At 44.9% G+C, this 26,745-nt stretch overlaps 1 protein-coding gene across 2 annotated transcripts in view; it reads left to right on the forward strand.

Annotated features, from left to right (window-relative positions):
- Window positions 1-26,745, forward strand: part of LOC143956893 (cytosolic phospholipase A2 gamma-like) — a 352,634-nt gene that overhangs the window by 100,194 nt on the left and 225,695 nt on the right. For both annotated transcript variants that reach the window (XM_077467060.1, XM_077467061.1), the window contains 3 exons: window positions 2,248-2,393; window positions 4,346-4,547; window positions 24,536-24,644. In XM_077467060.1, coding sequence (XP_077323186.1) covers window positions 2,248-2,393; window positions 4,346-4,547; window positions 24,536-24,644 — 457 coding nt within the window. The remainder of the gene's footprint in view (window positions 1-2,247; window positions 2,394-4,345; window positions 4,548-24,535; window positions 24,645-26,745) is intronic.

A 26,745-nucleotide genomic window follows, 5' to 3' on the forward strand; every position in this document is an offset into this window, starting at 1 on the left:
ACTGATACCAATTGATATGGCGAAGGGTAGGTAATCATGTGCTCGAAAGAAGGGAAAGTGGAGAAAATATAGGTAAAACCCGTAGGGCACTTTTATTAAAAATAACGTATCAACAAAAAAAAAAACTATCTTATATACAACAAAAAAAAACATAAAAACTTGCATAGAATTGTGGTCTGCCAGCTACAGAACACATGCCCGTGCTTGTATACGAATGGACGCAGCGCGCGGTGACGTCAGCATTAAGGGCACAGGGTGTCTGAGAAAATGTGGCTTGGATTACTTAAAATGGGACAGTAATATGTATCCACAATATCTCCCAGAATATATATAAAAAGACTATTCTTGCTTTGCTTGATTCTGAACTCAACATCTTAAAGTGGAGGGCCACCCTGAAAACAAAAATTTTTTAAAAATTACAAAAAAAATCAAAAAAAAAAAAAAATGAAATTTTTTTTTTTTTTTACTTACCAGAAATGCCTGTTGCTAGGCACATAATCCTAATCTTCTGTCTTCTCTCTTCGCCGCGGCGTCTTCTGGGTAATGGGTCGCGCTGTGTTCTGGGAACTGTGTGTTCCAAAACACAGCGCGTCCCATTCAGAAAGCGCTCCGGGACTCGCGCATGCGCAGTAGCTACGGGACTCGCGCATGCGCAGTAGGAAACGGGCAGTGAAGCCATAAGGCTCCATTGCCTGTTTCCCTTAGAGGGAATGGCGGCGCCGGGACCCGAGAGCCGAGGGACGGGTCGGCCTCGGGCGGCCGACATCGCGGGCGCCCTGGACAGGTAAGTGTGTTTATTAAGTCAGCAGCTGCAGTGTTTGCAGCTGCTGACTTTTTTTTTTTTTTTTTTAAACGGCCCTCCTCTTTAATTGAAAGAGCTGATCGCATTGGCCTCTATACAATGTAGGAGATGGGCCGACACCTACTGGAGCTTCTGCTATTGTGAGCAGGTGTTCTGTGTTGTATGCCGATGATAATGTATAATCTACTGTGTGAAGCTCGGTGACAACAAGTCTGACCTGTTGTGAAATCCTGATTAATCACAACAATGGCCAGGTGGGCATGGAGTCATGTTGGCTGCTTTGACGGATTAGTTAATTAGCTCATGTTGATTAATTTTTCTTGTTGCAGGTGTATTGTTAGAGTAATGTGAGCAGGGAGGGGGAACCTCATCTTCAAATGTATATTACTGCATGCTTGTTCTAATAAACAGTTGAGTATTGCCTTGTTTGTGGTTGTCAGCGGTTGGAATAACTGACATCTATATTCAGACTTGGAGGAAATGGTGTATGACAAAAGCACTTAAGCAGAGTGTGGGATATTTCATTATACCCCCCTCTCTCTGTCACCCACTCTGTCTCTCTCTGCCACCCCTTCTGTCTCTCTCTGTCACCTCTTCTGTCTCTCTGTCGATCCCCTCTATCTCTCTCTGTCACCCCCCTCTATCTCTCTCTGTCACCCCCCTCTATCTCTCTCTGTCACCCTCCTCTATCTCTCTCTGTCACCCTCCTCTGTCTCTCTCTGTCACCCCCTCTGTCTCTGTCAACCCCCTCTCTCTCTGTCACCATCCACATGTATACAGTCTCTTACAATATGTTGTGCCATGTATGCAGTCTCTGATCATCTCTTGTGCCATGTCCACAGTCTCTGATAGTCTCTTGTGCCATGTATGCGGCCTCTGACCATCTCCTGCACCATGTCTGCAATCTCTGACTGTCTCCTGTACTATGTCTGCAGTCTCTAACCATCTCCTGTACTATGTCTGCAGTCTCTGATCATCTCCTGTACTATGTCTGCAGTCTCTGATCATCTCCTGTACTATGTCTGCAGTCTCCGATCATCTCCTGTATTATGTCTGCAGTCTCTGACCATTTCCTGTACTATGTCTGCAGTCTCTGATCACCTCCTGTACTATGTCTGCAGTCTCCGATCATCTCCTGTACTATGTCTGCAGTCTCCGATCATCTCCTGTACTATGTCTGCAGTCTCTGACCATTTCCTGTACTATGTCCACAGTCTTTGACCATCTCCTGTAGTATGTCTGCAGTCTCTGACCGTCTCCTGTACTATGTCCACAGTCTCTGACCATCTCCTGTAATATGTCTGCAGTCTCTGACCGTTATAATGACATTGTTGACCTTAAAATGATGCCCCCCCACCCTTAAAAATGTTCTGCAGATGCACATTCTAGATATTCCATCTGTAACATAACTTATGGTGATCATCATTTCTTTCTTTTTTCTGAAGAATTGTGACCCTCCTGTAATCGCGGTCTTGGGATCTGGAGGTGGACTCCGTGCCATGGTTGGTTTTCTGGGAACGATTTCAAAACTGGCTGAACTCAACCTTTTAGGTGCCACTACATACATGGCTGGGATATCTGGATCAACATGGTATATACAGTATAACAATTTATAAAGCAATTTGTTAAGTGCATAACATAAAACGTATAGATTTTTTTTTTTTTTTTGCCACATTATATTTTTGGGATTTTTTCACAACATTAAGGGCTCATGTACACTGCAGCTCAAAGAAGCGGCTCCTACAAGCTTTTGAGCTTTTATGAGCTCCCAGTTTTTTTTCTGCCAGGAAACACCCTTCCATGTTAGCCAATGTGTCCATGCACACTATGGCTTTTTCAGGCGTCTTCAAGCATATGCTCCTACAGGCAGAAAAAAAAAAAACAATCAAACTTTCATTTTTGAGTGGTGCTTTCAAGCAAAAAAGATATTCTTTGTCTTGTAGATATTGTACTCCTGAACCCTGGACATTGTATATAGCGCACACCTGAGCCTTGATCCATGTACATAGCACACACCTGAGCCTTGCGCCATGTACATAGCACACTCCTGAGTCTTGTGCCCTGTATATAATGCACTCTTGAATATTGCACCCTGTACATAGTGTAATTCTGAACTCTGCACCCTGTACATAGCACATTCCTGAGTCCTGTACTCTATACATAGTGCATTCTCGAACCCTGTACCCTGTCCAAAACACACTTCTGGGCCCTGCACCCTGTACATATTGTACTCATGAACCCTGTACGTAACACACACTTGATGAGCCTTGCGGCTTGTACATGGCGTAGTCCTGAACCCTGCACTCTTTTCGTAGTGCACTTCTGAGCCTTGCGGCCTGTAGATTACACACTCCTGAGCTTTGTACCTTGTACATAGCACACTCCTGAACCCTGCACTCTTTTCGTAGTGCACTTCTGAGCCTTGCGGCCTGTAGATTACACACTCCTGAGCTTTGTACCTTGTACATAGCACACTCCTGAGCCCTGCTCCCTGTATGTAGTGCACTCCTGAACCCTGCACTCTTTGTGTAGTGCATTTCTGAGCTTTGTACCCTGTACGTAGCACACTCCTGAACCCTGCATTTTTTGCGTAGTGCACTTCTGAACCTTGCAGCCTGTACATTGCACAGTCCTGAGCTTTGCACCTTGTACATAGCACACTCCTGAGCCCTGCTCCCTGTATGTAGTGCACTCCTGAACCCTGCATGCTGTATGTAGTGCATGCATGAACCCTGCACCATGTACATAGTGCACTTCTGAGTCCTGTGACCTGTGCATTGCGCACTTGTGTACCCTGCACTGTGTATGTTGTGTACATATGAGCTATGTGCATATATATATATATATATATATATATATATAGTGCTGTAATATTTTTTTTTAAATACTTTTATTATTATTTATATTATTATTTAACTATTTAGTTTTATTTTTTTGTCATTTTTAACTTTTTTTTCTGTCATAAGGGGGCTAACAAGTCCCTTATGTGATAGTATAGGCAAGTGACAAGTCCTCTTTATGGAGGCGTCAGGGGTCAACTTCCCCCCCCCCCCCTTTGTTTCCCTTGCCTTCACTTCAGCTAATCAAGAACATATCAGGCTTTATTATCTGCTTTCCCTGCTACATTAGCCAGGGAATGACAGCTTTGAAACCAAAGTGATGTAATCATCACTTCTTCCAGCTTCATTACTTGCAGGAGAGATCAGGGAATTAATGTTCTTCAATCTCCTCCTGCTTAATGGATGATACATTTTCAGTGGTCTTGGGCTCCTTGGTGGAACAGGAGAGCCATTGATCCACCATAGAGGTGCCAGTGAAGGGAGGCTGCCTTTCTGACCACTGTAAAAGTGATCGGGAGGATGTAGAGCTGTCTCGATCACTTTTACTAAATAGATGAACACTGGCTGAAAAAATTCACACCAAACTTATGCAGCTGTAGCCATCAAGTGAATAAACAAATGAAGAGCAATTCTCATCCAGACAAAGCATGTTAAATTAATATCTTGCCTATCAAACATTCAACTTACTGTTTTAATATTTCAGGTGTATGTCCTCTCTGCATTCGAATAAAAACTGGTCAGACTTTTCATGTATGGAAGTTCTGGAGAATCAGATACGTGAGCAAATGAAAGAAGAGGCTGAACGAACATATCCATTAGAGAAGTTAAAAGAGAAATTTCATGGAGACTCGTACTCTCTGACAGATTTGTGGGCCCATACATTTGTCTTCTATGCATTGAACACGGTAAGTCCCACATGGGTCCTCTTTAAGGTTTGGAACCCAGGAGAACCTTTAGCTCTTGGGTGAATTGACTTTAGCATTTTGATTAATGGAGATGGCACTGTTGTGGTGCTACAACCGTGTATATATATATATAAGGGGAGGTGCATAAATCTACAAAAGGACCTACCAAAATATGATGAAAACAAGATTATTACCACAAATTATTTATTGAAAATAATAATCAAATGGACATAAAGCTCAAACAGCCAGATGGTGAGTGGACCAGGATGGAAACCCCACCCAAAAGCACTTCCCCCTCAAAAAGCAGTCCTCCCCACTCTCCCCTATCCCAACTTTTCCCTCGCAAACCACCCACCTGCCCTCCCAATTAACACCACGCTACACACCACCAATATACTGGTTATGCAAGAGAAGGGTGCACTGACCTAGAGCATTACCAAAATAAATGTTATTCCAAATAAAAAGGGCAATGGTTGTATTCACATGCACACAGTATATGTATAGGCATATCACAGCAAAAGCTGTTTTGAGTGAGAACCCTCTTCTTCACAACCAAAATAATTCATTTTGGGTCTAAAGAAGAGGGTTCTCCCTCAAAATGCGCCAATCACTACAGAAGCCAACTGGTCTTCCCGCACTGCTGGTTTACCATATCAGACCTGAAGGCGATGATTCACATTCACTTTTTGCTGTGATATGCCTATGAAATGTATATTAGAAAAAAACCTCACCCCCAGGAGACTACGCTGGGATGTTAATCCTAATGATGGAGTGGAGAACCCCACATTGTTGGATGAATGGTTTCAGTTTTTCAATACATGCGAGCAAAAACTCATGCAACTAAAGATTAGGAGACGCAAAACCAAAAACAAGCTTTTGGAAAATAAAATTGCGGAATTGAAAGAAAAAAATGAAACCATTCACAGGTACCAAAGAATGAGGACAGAGCCCAAAGATTACAAACCCATTTATCTAAATATGATGGGGAAATCAAAAATAAAAAAATACCAGAGGGATGTCAAGGACTATGGGGATGGAAAAGTTTATAAATGGCAGGAGGAGCCTAATCCAGCTGGTTCTAAAGAATCATCTGTGGAAAGGGAAGTCAAAGTCCATAATGTAGTGTATTCTCAAACTCCAAATAAAAAACAACCAAACAAAGTTCAAATAACATCAAACAATAGTCATCTCAGAATGGATACACACAACCTATTCAGAAGAACAATTCTAATCCATACCCCTACCCAGCTCCTTATTCTTCAATACCCACTCAAAATAGATTTGCACCATTGGATAATAGACCAACGAAAAAGAAAGCAAGACAATTGGGCAGAGGAATTTACAATCTGATGAACTTGAAGTATTATCCCAAGGTTTAAAAATTGCACCAGATAAAAATATCAATAAATTAGAGTTATTTATAGATATAGAAAAATATATTAGAAAATGTAATATTAAAAAACATTTTTCATCCCAGCCAAATAACAATCGACCACCTGAGATACTAACCACTTAACATAGTGGCTTGAAAAAAGAATTTGGTGTTTAATCCGAAAAAAGGTTCACACCACATTATTGAGGTATTTAAGAATATGGTGCAGGATGAAATTAAAACACTACATATAAAAAAGTAAGAACAATAAAACAATTTGGGAAGGAATAAAACTGGAATCTGAAATAAAACTGGAACTGGAATAAAATTGGAATCCAACAAACAAATAGTGGTCCGACCGGCGGACAAAGGGGGGGGGGGGGGTAGTTGTACTCACTAAGGAGCATTACAACAAGGAGATCCAGAGGTTGTTAGAAGACACTTCCACTTATAGAGTACTAGGGGGAAACCCCACAGTCAAACTCAAAACAGAACTAGGCACCTGGGTAAATAAGTGTAGTATCAATAACATCTTAGACAAAAAAGAGGGCAAATATCTCATCCCACAGGTCCCCAGGATCCCAGTATTATACAAAGTGCCCACAATTCATAAAAACAAGGATAACGATAGGCCCATAATTAGTGGGATTGAGTCACTATATTCCCGGGTGGGTGAGTACCTTGAATTTTATCACCAAACCCTTGGTCATTAGCGGGAGATCATATTTGAAAGACAGTCCTGAACCTATTAAATCACTTGATATCATTAAGGTAGATGACAGTACTATATTGGTTATGGTGGACATAGAATCACTATAAATCAATATCAGACAGTTAGACGCCTTGGTAGCAGTAAAAATGGCTCTTATGGAGGAATCAGATTTGAGCATAATACAAATTAATTTTCTTGTCAAAGGACTGGAACAAGCAATGGAGAATAATTACTTTTGGGCCCAAAACAAATACTACAATCAAATAAAAGGGGTAGCGATGGGGGCTAGGTATGCCCCCAGTGTAGCAAATATAGTGCTCAATAAGTGGGAAGGGGAAACTATCTGTAGGACACAGAACAAATCATTGGTGTATTATAAAAGGTACATTGATGATATCATTCTGCTATGGGGGGGGGGGGGGGGGCATACTTACTTATAACTGTTCCTGACAGATATGAATATTAATCAATATGGCCTCAAATTCACAGCAGAAAGTAGTTTGAAAACAATCAACTATCTGGATCTCACTTTGACTAAGATCAATAATAAAATTGCCACCAAGAACTATTTAAAGGTGATTGATAGAAATGGCTTTGTGCCAATCCACAGTTGTCACCACCCCCAGTGGTTGAGAGGGGTGGCAAAAAGCCAATTAATGTGAGTGCAACGCAATTGTGATATCCTCACAGATTTTCATACTCAAGCAAATACACTAACAGATAGACTTCAAGAGAAGGGTTACCCTCTAAAGTCTCTCATTGCAACGAAAAATCAGGTGCTTCAAATGAAGAGGGAAGAACTATTAACCACCAAAAAGAGTTTAGCCTTTGTCTCTGGCTTTCATAGACAATACAAAGATGTACAAAAAGGGTTTAAGAAGTATTGGCCTATACTTTTAAAGGATAGGGATCTGCAAAAGAAAAAGGAGCAATGTCCCCTGTGATGGGGTTTTTATGGCAGCAAAGTAATGTCTATAATGAAGTTAGGAGACTGTTTAATAAAAGAAGAATTTGAATATTTATTGATACATAGAAAATATATATGACACAATGGTCAAAACATGAACTCCACTGGACAATTAATAAAAACTAGAACATAGCATTAATGAAAAGTTGATGTACATATATGGACAAAGATTTCACATAGACACTGTGCAACTATACAGACAGTGGAGATGTGACCGTGACGCGTTTCGACCCGTGATATGGGTCTTCTTTAGAGGGATTGTCTATCATGGAAGGAAAACATCATGAGTATATACATAAAAAATTACTTCAATATAATGTAAGTATCTGAAATCCTAACATAACATAGTTACCAAATAATGTACATCCAGATAAGTAGAGAAACAAGTTCACAGTGGAGATCCTCCTCAAAGGGTAAAAACAATAGGCACTGCTTATCTCTCTCCCTACATACGTATACAGGGGGCCACGACGTTACCAGTTGTCACCGCACACCAAGCAACAAAAGGGCGGAGTCTGATGGTGCAGCTTACAAGAAATCACACTGTTCACTCCTCTCCAATGTGGTCCACAAGAGGGAGTTGGGATGGCCGAACAGTTCGCCCGGCAGTCGTTTCGCGGCGAATTTCGGCTGTTCACGGTCCGCCCGTTCGGTGGACTATTGGGGCTGTTCGCCCGGCGGACTTCCGTGTTTTTACTGTGTAAAAGAACTTTGACCTGATGACACATCCATCATGGGGTACAGGACAGCCAATTGAGACATTACAGCACATGGACACTTGGACATTCCCCCTAACTTATAAATACACCCGATCCGGCGGCCATTTTACATTCTTTCTTCTGTCACTATAGGGAGAGGTTGCTGTGTGGAGCAGGGAGAGATAAATCGCTAGCTATTTGGTACACAAAAGTTCTTTTCAGGACTGGTATAGGTGTTAGGTGTATATAGGTTTGCTGTGCTACTGATTGTTGCAGCAGCCTGAGTGTCTTTTGTCAGTTTAGAGAAAGGGACAGGATGCTGTGTGCTGCTGTAGGGACAGCCAGATTAGTCATCATCATTAGCTTTTACTATCAGGTCCACAAAAGTGCTATTCCAGTAACCAGTTATTGTTCCAGCAGCCTCTGTTTTGCCAGTTTATGTAGGGACAGGCAGGAAGCAGTGTGTCAGGCAGTGAGGGTCAGTTTAAACAGTAGCTGTTACTATTAGTTCCACAAAGGTTCTTTTCAGGACTGGTATCAGTGGTACGGTAATAGGCTTGTACACGTATAATATTCTTTCTTCCAAATATAGAAAGAATATTATACTTGACTGCTGCCCTTCTGCTGCAGTCTGCTAATCATTCACAACTCACTTGTTCAACAAAGGTCTTTATCAGGACTGGTAACTTGGTCTGTCTAGGGTGCTACAGTACATAGGGTTGAGTGAGGTACAGTCTGCTATTCTATAAGGACTGGTATCGGGCCACAATACATAGGGTTGAGGTGCACTACTGCTGACCGCTGCCCTATACTGCAGCAGTCCTTCATCGGTATAGGGACTGACGTACAGTCTGCTAATAACTCACACACAACCTACTTGGTCCACAAAATTCCTTATAAGGACTGGTAACTTGGTCTAGGGTGCTACAGTACATAGGGTTGAGTGAGGTACAGTCTGCTATTCTATAAGGACTGGTATCGGTCCACAATACATAGGGTTGAGGTGCACTACTGCTGACCACTGCCCTATACTGCAGCAGTCCTTCATCGGTATAGGGACTGACGTACAGTCTGCTAATCACTCACACACAACCTACTTGGTTCACAAAAGTCCTTATAAGGACTGGTAACTTGGTCTAGGGTGCTACAGTACATAGGGTTGAGTGAGGTACAGTCTGCTATTCTATAAGGACTGGTATCGGTCCACAATACATAGGGTTGAGGTGCACTACTGCTGACCGCTGCCCTATACTGCAGCAGTCCTTCATCGGTATAGGGACTGAGAGCTTTGTCACAGGGTCATTTAAAAAATGACAGGCAGAGGAAGAGGCAGGCACTTCCGCAGGGGTGGTAGGGGTAGGGCAGGAGCAACAGGCTTGAGCCAAAGTGGGAAGTTTCAGAAGGTGCGTTCAATTACTTTAAAGGACGCACCAGACTTGGTTGAATGGCTCGCTCAGCCTTACTCTTCTGCACCCTCCTCATCCTCTCGATCTGCACCCTCTTCTTCACTCTCTGCTATGTGCACCCCCAAAGACACTACCATGAACAACACCACCACCACCACCACCACATACCTTCCGCTTGAGTCACAGGAATTATTTTCCGATCCATATCAAGAGGACATTTCTGATGCGCAGCCACTCTTGGTATTGGATCAGGAAGAGGAGGTAGCAACAACCGCTACTCAGCAGTCTGACGACAGTACCCAGATCAGCCCAAGGAGGAGGTTGGTCCCCGGTGTTGCTGCCTACTCCGATATCTCTACTTATAGTGGTGGGGAAGGTGACGTTGATGATGACATGTCTAGTGATGTCACGTGGGTGCCCACAAGAGAGGAAGAGGAGGGGAGTTCAGAGGGAGATATGGACCAGCAGATAAGGAGGAGAAGCAGGAATAACTTACATTGCACAGGAGGGACAAAGCAGACTGCAAATGTATCAGGAGCGAGTCATCGACCATGTACAGTCACATCTCGCGCTCCCAGGACACCGGCACATGGCTCCGCAGCGTGGGCTTTTTTTAACGTGTCCGCTGCTGACAATAGCGTTGTCATCTGCAATCTTTGCAGTCAACGCATTAGTCGCGGTAAGCCCAACACTCACCTAGGGACGACCACCATAAGAAGGCACATGGGCAGCCATCACCGAGCCAAGTGGGAGCAACGGAACACACAAAGCCACACTGCAGGCTCTCACCGTCCAGCCTCGTCTTCTACTTCTCCTTCTCCTCTCTCCTCACAATTGTCCTCCACTCCACCTTCCATCACGCCAAGCTCACGTTTTTCTGCAAAAAGGCAGGCTTCCGTGGGCCTAATGTTCGAGCGTAAAAAAATGATGACGCCGGATAACCCTCTTGCCCAACGGTTGATGACTGGCTTGTCAGAACTCATAGCCCGCCAACTACTGCCATATAAACTGGTGGACTCGGAGGCCTTTCGCAAATTTGTGGCCATTGGAACACCACAATGGAAGGTCGCAGGAAGGAAGTATTTTTCAGAGAAGGGCATCCCAGAGCTATATGGCCATGTTCAGCGGCAAGTGAATGTATCTCTGGCACACAGTGTCGGTGCCAAGATACATCTGACCACAGACACGTGGTCTAGCAAACACGGGCAGGGAAGGTATATCAGTTTTACTGCCCACTGGGTGAACCTTCTGACGGCCGTCAAGCATGTAACCCGTGGCACCCGTGTATCTTTGGTTTTACCGCCACGGATTGCATGCAGGCCTGACTCTTCTTCTCCTCCTCCTCCTACTCCATCCTCCTCCCTCTCCTCCTCAGCTGCCTCCTCCTTTTCCGCTGCTAGCGTCTCTTCCGCTGCACCGCCCAAGCTCCCCAGAACCTATTCGACATGCCAGGTGAGACGTTGCCATGCCGTGCTGTGTCTGTTGTGCCTGGAAGCCAAGAGCCACACTGGCCCGGCACTCCTTTCAGCTTTGCGTTCACAGGCAGATCAGTGGCTAACACTGCTCAATTTGACAGTTGGTAAAGTGGTGTGTGACAACGGTGCCAATCTGCTTAGCGCATTGAAACAGGGCAAAATCACGCACGTGCCATGCATGGCACACGTCTTAAACTTGGTCGTGCAACGATTCCTTGTCAAATACCCTGGGGTCCAGGACATCTTGCGGCAGGCAAGGAAAATCTCGGCCCATTTCAGAAGATCTTACACGGCCATGGCTCGCCTTGCTGACATTCAGCGGCGACACAATCTGCCGGTCAGACGTCTTATTTGCGATTGCCCGACGCGATGGAACTCAACCTTCTATATGCTTGATAGGCTGCTCCAGCAGAAACGTGCAGTTAACGTCTACCTGTATGAACTCTGCGGCAGAAACAGTTCTGGGGAGCTGGGGTTTTTTTCACCGTGCCAGTGGCTGCTCATGCGCGACGCATGCAGACTTCTGCGGCCATTTGAGGAGATCACCAAACTGGTCAGTCGCAGCCATGGCGCCATCAGTGACATGGTACCTTATGCCTTCTTTATGGAGCGTGCATTGCGTCGTGTCATTGATCAAGCTGTGGAGGAGCAGGAGCAGGAAGATGAGGAAGTCGCAATGCTGGATGAATTCCCAGGGGGGGCTACTCTATCTGAGACAAGTCAACAACAGGAGTCTGAAGAGGAGTCAGAGGAGGATGGTGCCGGGGCGGATGAGGAGGAGCAAGAAGAGCATGCTTTAAACCTTTCTGGGATCCCTGTTGTGCGTGGATGGGGAGAGGAGAATGAAGAGGACGACATTATCCTGGATGATGAGCATGAGCCAGGCCACCACACCGCTTCCACTTTAGTGCAAATGGGGGCCTTCATGCTCCAGTGTTTTAATAGGGACCCCCGTATAAAAAGCATAAGGGTCAAGGACCAGTACTGGGTGGCAACGTACTTAGACCCCCGGTACAAACACAAAATGGTGGAAATGTTACCGCCGTCGCAGAGGGCTGTCAGAATGCAGCACTTCCAGGCCTTGCTTCGAGAAATGCTGCATTCTGCTTTTGCGTGCGCTGGCAGAGGAGCAATTCCCACTCCCAATGAAGGAGTTGCAGGTACCAATCCAACAGCGCCTGCAAGAAGAGTCCGGTTTGAAGATGTGTTGGTGACTTCGGATATGAGGTCATTCTTTCAGCCGACCCATCGACAGGTGTCATCCAGATCCAGCATCAGGGAAAGCCTAGACCGACAGGTGTCAGACTACATCGGGTTAACGGCCGATGTGGACGCTCTGAGGAGTGATGAACCCCTGGACTACTGGGTTGGCAGGCTTGACCTCTGGCCAGAGCTTGCCCAATTTGCAATCGAACTGTTGGCTTGCCCCTCATCCAGTGTCCTGTCCGAAAGGACGTTCAGCGCAGCAGGGGGGATCGTGACCGATAAGCGTACTCGCCTAGCTCACGACAGTGTTAACTACCTCACATTTCTAAAAATGAATGAGGCATGGATCTCGGAGGAATTCAACACATGTGACCAGTAGACCATGTATATGTCTATAAACAATTTTTTTAATTGAGCACAGAGACCTTCTTTCTTCATTTGGCTCACTTCCTTGTCCAAAAAAAGCACATCGTACTATATGCCCCTATCCTCCTCTTTGAAGAGGTTGAGCGATGTCATATTTCTACTGGGGCTGCTTATTATGAGGGGCTCCCACCATCCCTGTGCTGTGCTGACATCCTCCTGGGGCTGTACCTCTGCTGTGCATATTATGAGGGGCTCCCACCATCCCTGTGCTGTGCTGACTTCCTCCTGGGGCTGTACCTCTGCTGTGCATATTATGAGGGGCTCCCACCATCCCTGTGCTGTGCTGACTTCCTCCTGGGGCTGCTTACGGTGCAGGTGTCAGTGCTGTATATCACGGTGCTGATGTCAGTGCTCTCTGTCACGGTGCTGCTGTCAGTGCTGTATATCACGGTGCTGATGTGAGTGCTTTATGTCACGCTGCTGATGTCAGTGCTCTGTATCACGGTGCTGTTGTCAGATGACTCTATCACGGTGCAGGTGTCATTGCTGTATGTCACGCTGCTGGTGATCATCTCCTGCACCCTCTTCTTTGCCTACCCTGGTCCCTGACCTTCCGTCTCCTCCATTGCCTTCATGCGCTCCACAGTCCTGAATTGTCACAACAATTTCCCATATAAAAAAAGAATGCTTGTAGTTGTCGATCCCAGATTCACCTCATACATGTGTTTTGTCATTGGCCATGTGGTGGGACTGTGTTTGCACAGCTAATAATTATTTTGTGGCTGCAAATTTGACCTATAGGTTTGCGAAGTTCACCTCCCATTGAAGTCAATGGGGCCCGCCGCAAACGTTCCTGTTCGCGAACTATCGTCCCGTCGGAAGTTCGTCCATCACTAAGAGGGAGTGCAAGCATCGGCAACCAAGAGGTGGGAGGGACGCACCTGTAGCAAAATTCAATGTGAATGCGCAATTAACGCTGCCTGCTCAATAATTAAATGAGTAGGCAATCAAAGAGGACTCCTCCAATAGACCATAGAGGAGAAATTACACAGGTGACTCAATACATGCTGTATAACCCTATCAATATCCCTATATCAGTCGTCTGAATCAATGCATGGTATCAGGAGGCAGTCATCCAAACTAAAAAAAATGCATAGTGACAATTCAAAAATTCAAATCACGTGAGATATATATATATATCAATATGTACAAAAACACCTAAGAGATATTATAAATGAAATCAATGTGAACAATATAAAATATCTGTAAAAAATACATGCGATAAGAAGATAAAAAAACAGCAAAAAACAAACAAACCATGGTTAAGATTAATTTTTAGAGCAGGGGAAAATTATATATAAAATCAAAATTACTTCCATAATATCACTAAATGATATAACAGAAAAATGAGGTTGGTAGGTGAGAGGTCAGAAACGTCTTAGATTGTATGGGGGGTCATTTTACCTTAGACTCTAACAGGTGCAGTTGTTCTGCAGTAAAAGGCAAGGAAAAAGGTTTTTTATTTTCACTTATCCTGATCCATTTTACTATTCCCTATACAAGATGTGGACAAAGAATATTGCACAACTTAAAGAGAAAGGAGGGAGGGAGGAAGGACAAAGTCCATCACATGACACATAACATTTCAGACATACAGTCAGGTCCATAAATATTGGGACATCAAACAGAATTCTAATTGTGTCTCTATACACCACCACAATGGATTTGAAATGAAACAAACAAGATGTAATTTGCTTTAACTGCAGACTTTCAGCTTTAATTTGAGGGTATTTACATCCAAATCAGGTGAACAGTGTAGGAATTACAAAGGTTTGTATATGTGCCTCCCACTTTTTAAGGTACCAAACATAATGGGACAATTGGCTACTCAGCTGTTCCATGGCCAGGTGTGTATTATTCCCTCATTATCCCATTTACAAGGAGCAGATAAAAGGTCCAGAGTTCATTTAAAGTGTGCTATTTGCTTTAGGAATGTGTTGCTGTCAGTTCTCAATATGAGATCCAAAGAGCTGTCACTATCAGTAAAGCAAGCCATGATTAGGCTGAAAAACAAAACAAACCCATCAGAGAGATAGCAAAAACATTAGGTGTGGCCATATCAACTGTTTGGAACATCCTTAAAAAGAAAGAAAGCACCGGTGAGCTCAGCAACACCAAAAGACATGGAAAACAACTGTGGTGGATGACCGAAGAATTCTTTCCCTGATGAAGAAACACTCTTCACAACAGTTGGCCAGATCCAGAACACTCTCCAGGAGGTAGGTGTATGTGTGTCAAAGTCAACAATCAAGAGAAGACTTCACCAGAGTGAATACAGAGGGGTCACCACAAGATGTAAACCATTGGTGAGCCTCAAAAACAGGAAGGCCAGATTAGAGTTTGCCAAACAACATCTAAAAAAGCCTTCACAGTTCTGGATCAACATCCTATGGACAGATGAGACCAAGATCAACTTGTACCAGAGTGATGGGAAGAGAAGAGTATGGAGAAGGAAAGGAACTGCTCATGATCCAAAGCATACCACCTCATCAGTGAAGTTTGGCGGTGGTAGTTTCATGGCGTGGGCATGTATGACTTCATATGGAACTGGTTCTCTTGTATTTATTGATGATATGACTGCTGAAAAAAACAGCAGGATGAATTCTGAAATGTTTCGGGAAATATTATCTGCTTATATTCAGCAAAATGCTTCAGAACTCATTGGACGGCGCTTCACAGTGCAGATGGACAATGACCCAAAGCATACTGTGAAAGCAACCAAAGAGTTTTTTTAAGGGAAAGAAGTGGAATGTTATGCAATGGCCAAGTCAATCACCTGACCTGAATCGGATTGAGCATGCATTTCACTTGCTGAAGACAAAACTGAAGGGAATATGCCCCAAGAACAAGCAGAAACTGAAGACAGTTGCAGTAAAGGCCTGGCAGAGCCTCGCCAGGGATGAAACCCAATGTCTGGTGATGTCTATGCGTTCCAGACTTCAGGCTGTAATTGACTGCAAAGGATTTAGAACCAAAAAAAAAAAAAAAGTGAAAGTTTGATGGATGATTGTTAATCTGTCCCATTACTTTTGGTCCCTTAAAAAGTGGGAGGCACATATACAAACTGTTGTAATTCCTACACCGTTCACCTGATTTGAATGTAAATGCCCTCAAATTAAAGCTGAAAGTCTACAGTTAAAGCACATCTTGTTTGTCTCATTTCAAATCCATTGTGGTGGTGTATAGAGCCAAAAAGATTAGAATTGTGTCAATGTCACAATACGGAACTGACTGTAATGCTGATGACTGATTCTCTCTAAAAACGTAATTTCATAACCAGTTATTTTAAAGTTTTAGTCATGTTAACTCTTTCTCACCCTTCAAACACCATGTCTATGGTCTCTGATTAATATTTTGTACCTTATGGTCCCACTTGTATGGGATCTTCTTTGCTCATGGAGCCTATTGTTTGGGTTATCGGGTCTCTTATTTGGGCCACATTTGTGAGGTGACTATGCTATGAGGCTCTCTATGGGTCCACGGACCTTGGTTTATTTATATTTAACAATACATTTTTATTGAAAATGATTAAGTAACAATACAGATTATCATTTACTTTAGTTATACGTAACCAGAATAGTTACAGTGATTCAGAAAGGTTTTTGCGTAAGTATATAACGTGTGATAGCCTGTACCAGTTTAGCCCTAATGGGTTCAAACTGTAGGCATGGACAGGCCATCAAATTAACTAGGTAGTTGTGTCCATTAATTGGAAAAACAAAAAACAAAAAAAACTTGCAAATCAGATTAATAAGAAAGGAAGTAGAAGGCAGGTCCAAGATGATAAACTGCATCAAAAATATACACACATGTGGCTTAAAGTGGTTGTAAACCCTTACAAACCACTTTGACCTACAGGTAAGCCTAGATTAAGGCTTACCTGTAGGTCCAAGCAATATCTCCTAAACCTATATGGTTTAGGAGATATTTGGCCGAAAACAGGCACCGCTGTCTACGGCGCATGCGCCGTAGACAGCAGCGCGCATGCGCACTGAGCGCGGCATTCTCAGCGACGGAGCTGCCGCGCGTGTCGGCTCGCGTGCGCATGCGTGGGAGTGACATCATCGCGGCTTTGCCGAATGACAGCGGCGGAGCTGCGTGACCCCACCAACAAGATGGATGCGGCGGACTACAGGGGACAGCTGCGACTTTGCTGGCTCCTGTGTCAGGTAAGTGACACATAATGGGCTACTATGCGATGCGATGCGATGTGATGCGATGCGATGCGATGCGATGCATAGTAGTCCATTATGCTTTGCCTTTGCAGGGAATGAAAGAGGAAGTAAACCCATCAGGGTTTACTTCCTCTTTAAGGATACATTAAACTTAGGGATAAGTTACCGTATATACTCGAGTATAGGCCGACCCGAATATAAGCCGAGGCCCCCAATTTACCCCCAAAAAACTGGAAAACTTATTGACTCGTGTATAAGCCGAGGGTGAGACATGGCTGTCCATCCCTGTGTGTCCGTCCATCCCTGTGTGTGTGTCCGTCCATCCATCCCTGTGTGTGTGTCCATCCATCCATCCATCCATCCATCCCTGTGTGTGTGTCCGTCCATCCATCCCTGTGTGTGTGTCCATCCATCCATCCATCCATCCATCCCTGTGTGTGTGTCCGTCCATCCATCCCTGTGTGTGTATCCATCCATCCATCCATCCCTGTGTGTGTGTGTGTGTGTGTGTGTGTGTGTGTATTCATCCATCCATCCATCCCTGTGTGTGTGTGTGTGTGTGTGTATCCATCCATCCATCCATCCCTGTGTGTGTGTGTGTGTGTGTGTGTGTGTGTGTGTGTGTGTGTGTGTGTGTGTGTGTCCGTGCAGCCTTGTGTGTGTGTCCAGCCTACCTGTGTCCCAAGCCTCCGTCCCGAGCCGCCGTCGTCCCGAGCCTCCTCCGTCCCGTGCCTCCTCCGTCCCGTGCCTCCTCCGTCCCGTGCCTCCTCCGTCCCGTGTCGTGCCGATGGATCGCCGCTCCAGGATCGCCGCTCTTCTCGGCGGCCATTCTACAATTCAAAAGCCGCGCCTCCGCCTCCGCCTGTGATAGGCGGAACACTCAATTTCCCAGCAGCCTGTGTTCCGCCTATCACGGACATCCTCTCATACTCGTCCGTAGTATGAGAATGAGCGGATGTCCGTGATAGGCGGAACACTGACTGCTGGGAAATTCAGTGTTCCACCTATCACAGGCGGAGGCGGAGAAGGAGGCGCGGCTTTTTAATTTTAATGTCCGCCGTCTGTCTGCTCGATACGCTGATCGAGCAGTCAGACAGCGGTGACTCGAGTATAAGCCGAGGGGGGCACTTTCAGCCTCAAAAAAGAGGCTGAAAATCTCGGCTTATACTCGAGTATATACGGTACAAATTACACTCTTTTAAGTAGTTGGATGCTCTAGGATGAGATAGCCAGGTATTCCATTTCTTTTTGAATGTGATGGTGGAGAATTTTTTATAGGCTAGCATAAGTTCGTACTGAGCTTGAATATTTAGTCTAGCAATATCAGTCGATAGGTTGGGTGCGTTCTTGGATTTCCAGAGGCTGGTTATAGTGAGCCTTGCTGCTATTAATATGCGGGTTACTATGGTTCTAAATGTTATGGGGTATATGTCCAGATTTAGAATAAGTAAGGCTGTGGCCGGAGTGAGCTTGGTTAGATTTCCCGTAAGATCTGCTATAAAAGAAGCTATTGAATTTGCAAGTTTTTACAGCTCCATAATCTGTCGTTCGTTACATCATCAACATATGTCAGATGTAGAGGGATATATCTTTGATAATTTATATAGAGTCAAATACCATCTATTCAATATTTTTTTGTGCATTATCCCCAGTGTTCGATACACGTGGAAGAATTACTGGATATATGAATGGATTTTTTCCATTGATCCCAAGAGAATTCTTGAGCCAAGTCTTTCTCCCATTTAATCATGTGTGCATTTTTAGAATTATTTGGGTAATTAGTTGGTACCTGAGATTGAAGATCCGTATGCCTGTTGGCTGCTAGTGCTGTAGCATTGAAATGTTTGTCTGATGCCACGTACACACGATTGGAAATTCTGCCAGCAAAAGTCCGATGAGAGCTTTTGGTCAGAAAATGTGACCGTGTGTACGCGCTCCATCGGACTCTTGCTGGCTGAATTTCCGCCAGCAAAATATTGAGAGCAGGTTCTCTATTTTTCAGTCGGAAAAAGTTCAGATCGGAAATTCCGATCTTTTGTGGCAATTCCGACGCGCAAAATTCCTACGCATGCTCGAAAACAATTCGACGCATGCTCGGAAGCATTGAATTTCATTTTCTCGGCTCGTCGTAGTTACATAGTTACATAGTTACATAGTTAGTCAGGTTGAAAAAAGACACAAGTCCATCCAGTTCAACCTTAAAAACAAATAAATAAAATAAAAAATAATCGTACAATCCAGATACCCAATTTTATGCCCACAATTGATCCAGAGGAAGGCGAAAAAAAAACCCAGCAGAGCATGCTCCAATTTACTACAGCAGGGGAAAAAAATTCCTTCCTGATCCCCCAAGCCCCTGTGTAGTGTTGTAGGTCACCGCGTTCTTGATGGTCGAAAGTTCGGAGAACTTTTGTGTGACCATGTGTATGCAAGCTAACCTTGAGCGGAATTCCGTTTGAAAAACCATACAAGATTTTTCCGATGGAAATTCTGTTCATATGTATCATGAGCAGTACTGTCACTGTCAGTCTGTACCTACTGTTTGAATGTTTTCCTTTTTTTGTTTAAAAGCAATAAAAAAAAAAATAGAAAAAAAAATAAAAAAAAACAGAGTCTGTTTGCAGATAAACTGAGAAGTGGTATTTCAGAGAATGCCAACAGCCCCAGCAGGAGTGTGCTGCTAGGGTAACACCAACAGTTCAGCTCAAGGCAGAGAGGCAGCGGGCAAAAATGCTTTATGCTGGTAGGGGGGATTTCAGCATGGGGGCAGATTTGTATTGGGCGGAAGGGGAGTTTATGCTCTGGAATAGCAGGTCAGCAAGCCCAGACTGTGATCTACCAGTTACCTGTTTGAGATCTACTGGTTGCTGACCCCCCGCTATAGAGGAACCATGTTCCTCATGGCTTCCTCTCCCTCTGCAATGCTGCTGCGGTTAAATGGCACCTGCAGCGGAGACACCAGACTGCACTTGCCTACATGCTGGTGATGTGAAAGGTTTACAGGAATGCAATGGGTGCAACCAGTGACAGTCGGATGTTGTCATATATAGAAGTGGTAGAGATATTGCTTCTATATATGATGATAAGCTCCCCATCAAACATGGGGGCAGATGGGAAAAAGTGTGAGTGCCCGAAAAGCCAAAGTTCAGGCTGAAGCTAGGTTTGGGCTAAATCAGGGGCAAACATATAGGAGTCGTTCTCACAACCCAGCCCCATGCTCCAGAGGGCCCATGTGCCCCCCTGTACACTTGGATAGGAAGCTGGTAGGGGCAGTGGCATGTAGAGCAGGGGTAGGGAACCTCAGCCCTCCAGCTGTTTTGAAACTACAAGACCCTGATATTCACAGGCATGATGCCTGGAGGCAGATTCATGATGGGATTTGTATTTTCAACACAGCTGGAGTGCCGAGTTTGCCTATCCCTTATGTAGAGGAACCAATCCCTCCAAGTAACTGCTGAATGCCTGCTTCTCCTCCTCTCCTTCCCTCTGATATTCAGCGGATGCAGGAGGGAAATGGAGGGAATTGACTCCTCCACATGCCACTTACGCCGCCTCTGTATCCCTGTCCTGCTGCCCTGGGCCCCTGTGTGCTTCCCTGGCCCTCCCTTGTGGGGGGACCTGTCAGGATGGAGAGCTAGGAAGGGGCTGGTAAATGTGTCATTTACTGGCCTTTTTTCTTGTCTTAATAAATGTCAGTTATGGTACTGATCACTGACTGTTCGTTTTGTTTTTTTGTTTTTTTATTCATTCACAGCTGGGGCATAGTAAACTGTGTTTACTATACCTCAGTTTATGAATGAATGGGAAGTCTCTGTACAGAGCTATTCCTGTTCATTCACCCTGTGCAACTGAGACTGATTATGTATTTTTCACACAAGCCCCCCAAAGGGCATCTTACAAAATATGTAAAAAAAATAAAACTGTAAAGAAAAAAAATGGTAAAAAAAATGAAAGCAACAAAAATAAAAAACTACTGACACCAGTGGCGGAACTACCAGGGCCGCAAGGGTCTCACTTGCAACTGGACTCCAGTGTTCTGCCACTGTGGAGGACCCCAAGATGACGGGAAGGTGGCCAACTGGGGGACCATGATAAAGGGTCCCACGATGGGAGTAAAGGGTCCCTGGATCAGTGGAAAGGGCCCCAGTCTTCATACTTTATTCCACTTTCAATAGTCATACTTTCTTGCACTGGGATCCTGAAGGTTCTAGTAATGCCTCTGGACTGCATCAATGGCTCATTCCTAGTAAGGACTGATTAAAAGGTTTTTGTTACAATCAGTTTTGCTAAATAGAGTCATACTAAAATAACCTTCCAAGAAAGTAAGGTGATGGACATAATTGCTTAATAAGGCCTGGGGAGCAGAAGGTAATAGGACTTAAGCAGCCCATATATGATTATTATTTTTTTTTTAACTAGTGGGTTGAATGAAACACTGATCTGTGGGATCCACTATTAATGACACTGAACCTTGAGGTACCCCAATAATAACGCATATCCTTGGGGCACACCACTAACAACACTAAACCTTGGGGTACATCACTCATAACACTGAACCTTGGGGCACCCCACTAATAACAATGAACCTTGGGGCACCCCACTAATAACAATGAACCTTGGGGCACCCCACTAATAACAATGAACCTTGGGGCACCCCACTAATAACACTGAACCTTGGGGCACACCACTAATAACACTGAACCTTGGGACACCCCACTAATAACACTGAACCTTGGGGCACCCCACTAATAACACTTGACCTTGGAGTACACCACTAATAACACTGAACCTTGGGGTAAACCACCACTAACACTGAACCTTGGAGTACACCACTAATAACATTGAACCTTGGGGCACCCCACTAATAACACTGAACCTTGGGGCACCCCACTAATAACACTGAACCTTGGAGTACACCACTAATAACACTGAACCTTGGGGTACACCACTAATAACACTGAACCTTGGGGTACACCACTAATAACACTGAACCTTGGGGCACCCCACTAATAACACTGAACCTTGGAGTGCACCACTAATAACACCGAACCTTGAGGCACCCCACTAATAACACTGAACCTTGGAGTACACCACTAATAACACTGAACCTTGGGGTACACCACTAATAACACTGAACCTTGGGGTACACCACTAATAACTCTGAACCTTGGGGTACACCACTAATAACACTGAACCTTGGGGCACCCCACTAATAACACTGAACCTTGGGGCACCCCACTAATAACACTGAACCTTGGAGTACACCACTAATAACACTGAACCTTGGGGCACCCCACTAATAACACTGAACCTTGGAGTACACCACTAATAACACTGAACCTTGGGGTACACCACTAATAATAGTGAACCTTGGGGGACACCATTAATAACACTTAACCTTGGGGTACACCACTAATAACTCTGAACCTTGGAGTACACCACTAATAACACTGAACCTTGGGGCACCCCACTAATAACACTGAACCTTGGGGGACACCATTAATAACACTTAACCTTGGGGTACACCACCACGAACACTGAACCTTGAAGTACACCACTAATAACACTGAACCTTGGTGTACACCACTAATAATACTGAACCTTGGGGGACACCATTAATAACACTTAACCTTGGGGTACACCACTAATAACTCTGAACCTTGGGGTACAACACTAATAACACTGACCCTTGGGACACCCCACTAATAACACTGAACCTTGGGGCACACCACTAATAACACTGAACCTTGGGGCACCCCACTAATAACACTGAACCTTGGGGTACACCACTAATAACACTGAACCTTGGGGTACACCACTAATAACACTGAACCTTGGGGTACACCACTAATAACACTGAACCTTGGGGTAAACCACCATGAACACTGAACCTTGAAGTACACCACTAATAACACTGAACCTTGGGGCACCCCACTAATAACACTGAACCTTGGGGCACCCCACTAATAACACTGAACCTTGGGGTACACCACTAATAACACTGAACCTTGGGGTACACCACTAATAATACTGAACCTTGGGGGACACCATTAATAACACTTAACCTTGGGGTACACCACTAATAACTCTGAACCTTGGAGTACACCACTAATAACACTGAACCTTGGGGCACCCCACTAATAACACTGAACCTTGGGGCACCCCAGTAATAACACTGAACCTTGGAGTACACCACTAATAACACTGAACCTTGGGGTACACCACTAATAATACTGAACCTTGGGGGACACCATTAATAACACTTAACCTTGGGGTACACCACTAATAACTCTGAACCTTGGAGTACACCACTAATAACACTGAACCTTGGGGGACACCATTAATAACACTTAACCTTGGGGCACCCCACTAATAACACTGAACCTTGGGGTACACCACTAATAACACTGAACCTTGGGGTACACCACTAATAACACTGAACCTTGGGGTATACCACTAATAACACTGAACCTTGGGGTACACCACTAATAACACTAAACCTTGGAGTACACCACTAATAACACTGAACCTTGGAGTACACCACTAATAATACTGAACCATGGGGGACACCATTAATAACACTTAACCTTGTGGTACACCACTAATAACACTGAACTTTGGGAGACACCATTAGATGGCTTTCACACCAAGCCATCCATAGTGTTGGCGGTAAAATGCCGCTATTTTTAGCAGTGGTTTACCATCGGATTTGCAGCACATTTTGGCCGCTAGCGGGGCACTTTTCCCCCCGCTAGCGGCTGAGAATGGGTTAAAACCGCCCACAATGCACCGCAATAGCAGCGTTTTGCCGGCAGTATTGCAGCGCTGTCCCATTGATTTCAATGGGGAGCAGCGGTGGAGGAGCGGTAAACACAACGCTCCTTCAACGCTCCAAAGAAGCTGCTGGCAGGATTTCTCCTGACATCCTGCCAGCGCACCGCTGCAGTGTGAAAGCCCTCAGGTTTTCACACTGGAAACAATGGAGCAGCAGTTTAAGGGCAGATTGCAGGCGCTATTTCTAACGCTATAGCGCCTGTAAAACACCCTCGGTGTGAAAGGGGTCTAAATAACACTTAACCTTGGAGTACACCACTAATACAGTAACACTGAACATGGGGGACACCACTAATAACACTGAACCTTGGGGGACACCGCTAATAACATTGAAACTTGGGGTACACCAATAACACTGAACCTTGGGGGACACCACTAATAACACTGAACTTTGGGGTACCCTAATAATAAAACTGAACCTTAGGGTACACCACTAATAACACAGAACCTGGGGGTACACCACCAATAACACTGAAAGTTGGTGCACCCAAATAACTGAATCTTGGGGCACACCACTAATAACACGGAACCTTGGGGTACACCACTAATAACACTGAACCTTGGAGTACACCACTAATAACACTGAACCCTGGGGTACACCACTAATAACACTGAACCTTGGGGTACCCCAATAATAACACTGAACTTTGGGGTACCCCAATAATAACACTGAACCTTGGGGTACACACATTGGTAATGTTTATCTCTTATCTCCAGGTCAATGAAGGAACGCTGTCCAGTCACAAGGAAATGTGTGAGACCGGTGAAGTCCCGTATCCCATCTACTCTGCTGTGAGAAAGCAACAAATACATGAAAGCAAAGCAGGTGATTTTATTAGAGCTGCATTCCTAAAGCAGAGTTCCACCCAAAAGTAAAAGCTATGTTTGCACCCTCCCCCGTTCAGCTGCCACATTTATTACTTTGCATCGTTGTGCGGCAATCTACAAAGCATCCATGCTCTCTGTGTCTTTGCAGGCAGTGTGGCTCAAGATTGAGCCCACAGGTGGGACCCCAAAGAAAGAGGCTATGGGGTACCCCCAAGAAGAGGTAGGAGGTGAAAGCACTGGCAGGGGAACCCAGAAGAGAAGGTTTGGGGCACACTCTGTGCAAAATGATTACAGGGCAGATTAGCATGTTTTGCACTGCTCCCTTGGGGGTCGCAGATGATTGGGTTCCCCACTCCTGCACAGCCAGGCATCAAGCATTTTTTTTACACTTTCTTCAGACACAAGGAACAGTCTTTGAGCTTGCTTTTTGTTGTTTTATTAGGAGTAATATCTTGGCTGGGGATAGGAATTATGGGATGCCCAACTTGATAGTGAGAAAACCAGGGACAGCTTCTGTCCTATGTATTAACACAATATGATCGGTATTCAATATCACTGTACCTCCAGTCCACACTGCTCAGGTGAAATTGGTGGTCAATAGGGATGAGCCAGATGAATCAGAAGAAGAAGAATCAAACTAATTTTAAATTTGTTATGTATCAAATTGGAAATCACTTGTTCTATCCACAGCTGCTTCATTGGTGGAAGGGGGGGGGGGGGGGTCATCCATTTACGCACAATATACAATAGTCATGTCACAGCTATAAGTACAGCTGGCTGATACACCTCTGTGACTAGTGCTCCTAGTAAGCAGCAGTGAACAAACACGTTGGGTTTGTGTGAATCAGTTAATTGGTAACGTGAGTAAATATTCCAAACTATGCCCTCCAGACTAATCCTTAGATCAGAGGGTTCTGGGAAATTAAAAATTAAAATAAAAAGGGTAATTTATAGAGAAAGGGGATCTCGATCTGTTTATCTCCATGTTGAATCATCATCTTGAACCATCACCATCGATCATCCTCCCATCTTAGGAAGATAGGTCAGCCTTTATCACTCTCATATATTACACTATTTTGGTGGGAGACGCTTGATCTATTTCCTGGATGGTCCTACTGGGTTGTGGCTCTTCATTTGGCACCAATAACTTGATGAGTAAAGTATAATTTGATCATGACTTTGAACAACGTCCATCCTACTCCTGAATGCGACTTACCCAGGGGCGGATCCGGGGGGGGGGGGGCAACGGGGCAATTGCCCCCTCCCAGAAAATAGAACTTACTCCAAGGCTTTCTCCCTCCGCCACCTCACCAGATTTGCATGAGGCATCTAAATGCAGCTGGGACTGCTGCTTCCCCTGGCTCCCATCAGTTCATTTAGAGGGGGCCAGTGGGTCACTAAGGGGGGTCTGTAATTAATGTGACACGGGCCGCTGCTACATGCCGGCAGATTTGCAGCAGAGCGGTGCGAGTGTCACTTTACTTCCCTGTCAGGCGGAGTGATCTCTACCCGACAGGAGCTTCCTAGTCCCGGCTGGTGTGACGTCACAATTCAGAGGCACACAGGATTGAAGACAAGATGGACTTGTAGCCAGTTTAGCGCACTGCAAGTGAGTAATCACTTACTTAGCTAAGGCAGTGTTATGTTAATGAGCTACGGTGGGTATTGTTATGTTAAAGTGGAGGTCCACCCTAAAGTGGAGCTTCCTCTTATTGGAACCCTCCCCCCCTCCGGTGCCACAATTGGCACCTTTCAGGGGGGAGGGGGGGTGCAGGTACCTGTACAGTACAGGTATCTGCACCCACTTCCGGCGTAGATTCTGCAGAAGCTACGCCCCTTTCCGCAGAATCTACGCCCCTTTCACACGGATCCCAGAGACAGCGGGGACCATCCTTATTGTGCAGCGCGACTCGCGCATGCGCAGTAGGGAACCGGGAAATGAAGCCGCAAGGCTCCACTTCCTGATTCCCATACCCAAGATGGCGGCGGCAGCACCCGAGAGACGATCGAGAGATCGGCTTCGGGTGCCGACATCGCGGGCGCGCTGGGCGGGTAAGTGTCACTATTTTAAAAGTCAGCAGCTGCAGTATTTGTAGCTG

This window comes from Lithobates pipiens, unplaced genomic scaffold (assembly GCF_037356315.1).
Source record: "Lithobates pipiens isolate NorthernLeopardFrog02 unplaced genomic scaffold, aLitPip1_a1.2 Scaffold_44, whole genome shotgun sequence".
Taxonomy (NCBI): Eukaryota; Metazoa; Chordata; class Amphibia; order Anura; family Ranidae; genus Lithobates; species Lithobates pipiens.